General features: G+C 44.5%; 1 protein-coding gene across 5 annotated transcripts in view; it reads right to left on the bottom strand.

The window, feature by feature from the left end:
* Positions 1–5,483: 5,483 nt before the first annotated feature.
* Positions 5,484–7,629, bottom strand: part of LOC147625184 (protein S-acyltransferase 10-like) — a 37,945-nt gene continuing 35,799 nt past the window's right edge. For 4 of the 5 annotated variants that reach the window (XM_086818435.1, XM_086818434.1, XM_086818436.1 and 1 more), the window contains 2 exons: positions 5,972–6,037; positions 5,484–5,880 (listed from right to left, as the gene is read on the bottom strand). In XM_086818435.1, coding sequence (XP_086674561.1) covers positions 5,709–5,880; positions 5,972–6,037 — 238 coding nt within the window. In that variant the 3' untranslated portion in view covers positions 5,484–5,708. The remainder of the gene's footprint in view (positions 5,881–5,971; positions 6,038–7,629) is intronic. The other variant, XR_015268934.1, reaches the window with a different exon arrangement.

Raw genomic sequence — 7,629 nt, 5'->3', positions numbered from 1 at the left:
TGTGGAGGGAGAGAGGTACTCGATGGAGGTTGAGGAGAAGTAAGAACCAATGGTGAGGGTGGAACCAAGGAGTTGATGAAGCTTCTAGTGATTCTAGGGATCTAAAAGTCTCCGGGGTTTCATCAAAGTGCACGTCATGAATAACTTTCTCTTTGTTGGGATCCCAAAGCCGGAAGGCTTTGGAGTGTTCGTTGTAGCCCCGACGAAGATCATTTTGGTGGATTTGGGGTCAAACTTCGTTTGATGAGAATCGGGAACATTAACATGTGCATCACATCCAAAAACATGGAAATGAGCATGTGCATCACATCCAAAAACATGGAAATGAGAAACTGATGGCTTTCTCCCAGAATATGCCTCCTCTAGAGTCTTCTCATAGACCGCCTTTGTGGGGGAACGGTTGATGATGTACACTGCAGTGTTAACTACTTCAGCCCAAGACTTTTAAGGAAGCTGAGAATGAGAAAGAAGAGATCGAGCCATCTCAACCATGGTATTGTTCTTCCGTTCTTCTACCCCATTCTGATGAGGAGTGTGAGGAGTAGAAAACTGTCTCTATATGCCGTGGGAAGTACAAAAGTCTGTGAATGCTCGAGAAGCAAACTCACCACCATTGTTGGAGTGCACTTTGACGACTTTGAGGCTAATGTCAGCCTCCACCATAGCAACCCATTCTTTGAACTTTGTAAATGTTTGAGATTTTTGGGACAAGAAAAAGACCCAAACCTTTCTAGAAAAATCATCCACCAATAAATAAGGAAAAATATATGGCTCCTCCAAGTGTAACCGTAGTTATAGGTCCGCTCGAACCCATATGGACAAGTTGAAGAGCGGTGGAAGCCCTGAAAGAGACCTCCTGTGGAAATGAATCCCAATGTTGCTTGCCTTGAAGACAAGCTGATTAGATGCCATACATCTGAGGTAGTCGAGGCAAGCCTTCCACCATTTGGCAGGAGACAAGAAGCTCTAGTGAAGAGAAAGGAAGATGCCCATAACGGGCTTGCCAAAGAGTAGTATCCTCCTCTATGAGAAGAGCCTGATGAGGCTAGAAAGATGAGAGTGATCAAGATTTGGTTCCTCCTAAAAACTAGTTATCTTGTAAAGACCACCCTCTTGTATGCCCCGAGGGATAATCCTATGAGTATCTCTGTGAATGATCTCCAAAACTTGATCATCGAAGTATAAGCCATAGCCTTTCTAGGCTATCTTAAAGATAGAGAGAGTTTTGGATAACTTTGGAATATAAAGGACATTCTCCAAGTATTGGAGCCTCCCTGAGGGAATAACTAGAGGAATATTACCCATAATCAGGTTGATTGTTAGCAAGTCAGACCTGCATAGAGACAGAGTGAGAGTCCTCTAAGATATCCTTGTTGTCAATCATGTGAGAAGTAGCTTAGGAATCCACAATCCAATCCTCAAGAGAGGTGGTAGTCCGCGCCTCAGTGGATGAGGTGCACTCTTCAACTAGAACAAAGGCCACATCTTTGTCTTTGGGTTTGGATTCTTTGTCATTGGACTTCTGTTTTGACTTTCTCTCCTCATCTCTCTTCTTCTTGAAGCAATCGGGCCAAAGATGACCAGCCTTGCCACAATAGTGGCATTTCCTCTCTGTAGATTTTCCCTTTTCTTTTCCTTACCTTTACCCTTGGAGCCTTCAATAGACTCCTCCTTGGATTTGCGTCGTTTTTATTACCTCCTTTGGGTTGCCACTTGGGCTTATCCTTTGGTTGAAAAAGATGACTCAGTAGGAGAAGAGTCAAATAAAGATGTCTTATTGTTGATGGATCTTCCTGAGTTCTTGCACTTTGGCCATGACATCATCCGTCTCAATAATCTTCAACTCATTGAGTTGGGCTTTTAAATGAAGCTTGCGGCTGTAAGTGTTCCTCTGAAAATGGGTGCGCAAGTGCATCCCATAATTCCTTAGAGGTTTGGGATAGTCTGTGGCGAGTTAGTTGAGGGGTCGGGCTTTGGAATAGAATGAAACGCCAAAGATCAAGACCCACCAGAAGGTTAAAGATGGCATCCTTCCACTGGGGATAATTCGAGTCATTAAATTTGGAGTCCTCCAACTAGGGAATGGTGAAAGTATTTAAAGCCATCCTCTGCGTGAAAACGTCTCCTCTAAAACGTAAGAAAACACAACCTGCAGATCTAAGAAGGCAGGAAAGAGAGAGAGGGTTTAGAAGCAGGAGGGAGGGAATGGTTGGGAAAAGGTAGAAGAGGTTGTTTTAATTCAACAAAAATATGCCTATAGATGAGAACACAGCCAACCACCACTAGCCAAAGCATAAGCTGAGGTAAAAGTAGAGGGGTGAAAACGGGAGCCTCCCGATGCCCAATGAAGGTTGGGGGGGTGTGGTAACTACAACCTAACATTCTAGTTAGTCCAAGATAGGGACTTTCTGCCAAACTAGAGGGGGTATTCATAAGAAAACGCAGCCCTTTGTAGGTTTCCCAGGCTGAAAATGCGACAATCTACAGCTCTCTTGAGAAAAACGCAGCTTGTAGGGTGACTTGTAGGCTGACTTGTAGGCTGACCATGCAAAAAACACAGCAACACAACCCACCTCATCTGAGTAGTATAGGTGTTGTCCAGCAAATCCTTAGTCCTGAACCCCCTTTGTTACCATGACAAAGTGCCAAACAATGAAAGAGAACTAAAGTTCACAAAAATACATGATGCGCAGGAACTGAAGGAAGATCGTATACACCAAAAGAAGGTTACAAAGCTGGAGTAGGCAATATCCCAGAATATGCAAAAAAATGAGATAATCCAATTGAGAGCAAAGCCCATACTTATATAGCACCTAGAGAGCCTAGTTGGCCAGCATAAACTAGGACATAATGTGGAACATGCCAAAAAAGGTACCAAAAAAATGTGAAAAAAAATCCATAAAAATATGGGAAATTTTCCCAGGCTGGGGGATGTCTTGCAGAGGTGCAGGAGCAACAGGGAAGCACCCAAAATAATGGAGATGACCCCTCCAATACTCACAAGCTTGATTTGAATTCAAGTGTGGTTGCACCTTTCCAAGGGTCTCTATCTCTTTCTTTGTCCCAAGACCCCTTTGTGTCTTTCTCTCACATTCAAATAACAACAATGCATGCTTTATTCTCACCCACCTTGCTTAAAGCTAAAGAAAAGGCTAGTATCCTACAATGTCAATAAAGTGGAATCCTACTAGGGCTTCCGCATGCTATCCGTGTATGAACCAGCTATGTGTGAAGTTATAAACTAAAGGTTTGTTCTTGAGGTCGATCTGGAAAGAAGACCTTCCTGATTTCTGCGCCTGACCCAAAGCAAAACGATGCCTTAGCTCCTGCACAGCCACCCCTCTGATGAGCTCTCCGGCTTACGAAGGATGAACATGGTCACCGCCGCATGCTCATCCGCTGTGATCCCGCCTAAACAGCAACTAAAAAAGGGGGATGAAGTGTTAAACAACCTGCGCTAGCTCGAGTAATTGAGGAGCTAAAGACCTATATGAAAGGCTCCACACACCGTTGACAGTGATTTGAGTGATTTGTTTGGGTTGAATTGCCAGAGTCGACTAGGGTTGCTGGGGGTTAACTATGTAGGGACACAAGGGTTTTGGGCTACTAGCAGCCGGGCACTGGTTGTTGCATGGACGAGAGTGGTGAAAAAAAAGAAAACCATTTTTATGTATTAGCATGAACACTAAAATTGATGAGCACCATTCATGGGTTTTCTTTTTATGCAGTTCTTTTTATGTGATACAACTATGATACATATGGGCAATTTCGTGTGAACCCATTGGCAAGAAATATCAATATATAAGCTCTCCGTGGTGTATGCAAAATACTAAGGTGGGAGGGGGACTCCCTCCATGGTTCTCTCGAAGGGAGAGACTACATCCACAGAGAAGAGGTGTACATACGACCATTGTCGCTTCAGGTGTGAAAGGAACCTAGGCTCCAATTGTTTAGGAAGGCTACATGTCGCATTTGAATCACCTTGTAGGTGTTCCCAGCGTCCCCGAGGCATGTGAATAATGTTCGTCAAGATAAAGCAAAAGGTCTTTGGCAGAGGGGTGACCATAACCCTCAATAGTCTCACTGTGGTACGCTCACCAAATGCGCCAAGCTGCTATGCTGTTGACAAGCTTCCATCGTCGGGATCGGTGGGGGTCAGTGGGATCCATGGAACCATTGGAATTTTGGCCCTGACGTTGGCATTAACTCAAAGATGTGTGAGCCTGAGCATGTTCCCTCACCATCTTTCTCGAAGACGAGTGCTGCCCTACCTCTATGGCCCATGCAATGATGCCCCAAGAAACAAAAAAACCACCACTCCGTCACATGAAGGAATAGCACTGGCTGCAGGGTGGCCCAAGCTTGCAGGAGGATGGTTCCTTTTTTTTTTTTTTTTGAAGGACATGTCTAGATGCAAAGAGTAGCCTCAGTGAATATCCACTTGATGCCAAGGGACCAAGGTTGGGTGCAGTCGGCAATGCAGGAAAGAAGGAAGTCCTCCAGGGTTGGAGGCCATGGACAATAGTTCGCCCAAAAGTGCCTTGCTTTGAATCACGGGATCAATGATGCCCAGTCCGTCCTTATGCAGGGCTGAATGATGACATTCCATGCAACCTTGACCTGGTGGTGTCCATGCCCATAGGAAGTTGTGGATAAGCCATTTTATCTGCCCTATGCATGAGCACGATTAGGACCAACATGAAGTGATGGTGGCTAGAAGGACCTGGTTGGCAACCACAACCTGTTCTGCCAGTGAAAGTCATGTTGTGCTCCGATGCAAGAGATTCTATTGAACGCTCAAGAGAATGGGGTCTATCTGCTACTCCAAGGTGCCCACGTAACACCCTAGATAGTGCATTGAGGTGCCCCTGGGTATCCACTGAAAAGCATCCACAGGTCCCTAAACCGGGGAGGGGGAGGTGCCACACCCGTTACAGCAAGATGTGTGCGAATTGCTTTTTTCCCTAAGGCAAGGCAAAACTTCTTGATCGCTGAGCTATCATGTCAACTGTGAACTCTGAATCCATGAGATCCTCCAAGCTGAAGTCTGAGGCCTTGTAGACCTATATCCTGCACCCTTACGAAGTTGCTCATGGCCTTTGTTACAAACAAGAAGAAATAAGGGGCCAGGGAGTAACCCCAGCGAACCCGGGAGATGGAGAAGTGATTACCCGGTTCGCTAGAGAAATGGACAAGCGGTTACCTATGTGTCCTGTATGAGTACTTGACAGTGAGCAGAGGAGTATAAGACCGACACTTCTCTCACTGACGTGACTAGGTAAAGGTTGGAGGCATTGGACCGATGGCTTTGGCGAGGATTTTGCATGCAGTATCAAGCAGGGTAAACCTGGTGCATAATTAATCATACTTATTCAGCGTGAATCCATTAGGTGTTAGCAATAATGGCAAGAGTTCGTATACTACATGCAATAGCATGTTGTAAAATATCAAGATCACTTTGCAGCTGTAATTTAGATACTTAAGACAAAAAAAAATGATAAACTGCTCACTGCACAAGCCACCATTACAAAGCAAATTGCCTCCACGGCACCATTTTGGGTGCACAATTTGAATTCTCCTTAACAACAAAAGCATGGAAGATGATTGTCCCACTGGTTACCTCTCGTAAGTTTGAACCCAACACTAATGAACCAAAAACAAAGAGACATTCTTCAAAAAAATTACGAATGGGGTCTGCTGTGCGATACTCAGGAGCAGTTGAAATACAAAGTCTCACAAAGGGAACTGTGTGCTCTTGCATCTAGAATGCCTTCGTCCGGCATCTCTTCAACACAATAGAATGACCGTGAGCCACAGCAAAACGAAATAATGTTTCGAACATAGCCTTTGCTAAAAGGTTTGACATTGTACGGTACATTCCTGTACACAAGGCAATTACATGTGGAGTTGTTTTAACAAGAATTAGACTAGCTAGAGAAAGTAAAAAACAATCAATGAAGATAAGAAGAACCTCATATAAGGTAACCGTCCCCTTCGTATAATTTCATAGGTGGTCTGATTGGTCAAGATAAGATAGCTGCATATCAAAACCAATGACAAGTTAGTTCAATGAGGCTTTTCCAAAACACGAGTTCTCAGCATCATACGAATGTGCCATCATTAATTGTATGAAAATCTACATAGATCTCCTATTTCCCCGCATCCAACACACACCCAGACAGAGAGAGACAAAGAAAGAAAACAGAATTATATTAACGTCTTCAAAAGACCCAAAGGGTCTATAAGAGCAACACTAATACCATCTCCATAAGAAATACTGAGTCATAGAAAACAATGGAAAAGAAAGGTAATGCTAAAAACATGTGTAATGAATACAATATAGATAGCCAGATGGTTGATATAAGGCGCCGGTGCATATACTGGGGTCATCCAATGATACCATCCTCCTCTAAGATAAAGCGTAAGGCAGTGATGATATCTCCCTCATGTAATGGGAGCTCTTTAGGCCGTTGAAGGATATCTGCAGCTGACAAGTGGAGAGTCCAGATCCCTGGGGGTCGAGGGCATCTAGCACTCAAAAGAGATCGCCGATCCCACTGCTCCTGTTAAGCCTGGGTGACAACCTCTATGGTCAGCCGATGTAATTCAAAGAAGCCTCTGATGGAGGTCTGAGAGACATCTCGCTGGGTGCCTCAGCAAGACCTAGAGATGGACGTGAAGCCACACATCTTTGATCCTCATAATGCACAACAAGATCTCGAAAACGATAGTGGAATATTAACAAATCTTGTAGTATAGTGGGCATCTGAACTTAGTGTTCCTTTCTCTCCACCCACCTGGTGGTGCACACCCTACACACCCGTGCCTCTTGAGAGATGCCCTCTGCTCGGCCACAATGTCCTGGTTTATGAATGGGGACAAAAATGTTGGTGGTTCAAGAAGGGAGGAAGCCTTCACACAAGACCCTATTAAATAGTTCTGCAAGAATGGGGACAAAAACGTTGGTGGTCCAAGCATAGTCACAGGAAACGGCAGTTTCAGTCCCTAGAAACGTGTTTCTCCATTTTAGGACCCCATCCGTTTCCATGGCCATTTCTCGTTTCCCAATTGATATTGTCACAGGAAACGGCCGTTTCCACCCCTAAAAACTCGTTTCCCAGTTTTCATTCCTCCAACATTCCCATTTCCCATTTCTCGTTTCTGGTAACTATTGGTCCAAGAAGGGAGGAAGCCTTCACACAAGACCCTATTAAAGAGTTCTGCAAGAATGGGGACCAGCATGTTATGCCCATGTGCAAAGTGTCCCGCATGAAAATCCTCATTATCTCAGCCGGACCATTAAGCAGCTTTAGATCCTAGTAACAGTGGTAAGAGTTGAAGAGGATGGCAAAAATGGGGTGTGGAATGGGTGGCATATGTGGTGTGAGCTGATTCAGCACGTCATATGTAAGATCCCCCAAGATCTTTTTTTCTTTTTTTCCAGGGAAAAAGATCATTCTATTAGTTAACAAAAAACCAGCCTCAAAGGGCTAAATACAATCACGAAGGGCTAGATACGAACTCGCCTGCATGTACAGGCCGGGAATCAAAGAATCAAAACATGGAGAAAGATGCACTTCTCCTCCGGCTGGCCACTCTATGAGGCATGGTTGTTTCCGTACGGCGTAC

Source organism: Cibotium barometz, chromosome 24 (genome assembly GCF_041138505.1).
Source record: "Cibotium barometz isolate CiBa-2024 chromosome 24, ASM4113850v1, whole genome shotgun sequence".
In the NCBI taxonomy this organism is placed as follows: Eukaryota; Viridiplantae; Streptophyta; class Polypodiopsida; order Cyatheales; family Cibotiaceae; genus Cibotium; species Cibotium barometz.
Note: the sequence above shows the minus strand (reverse complement) of the source record. Positions and strands in the feature narration are given on the sequence as shown.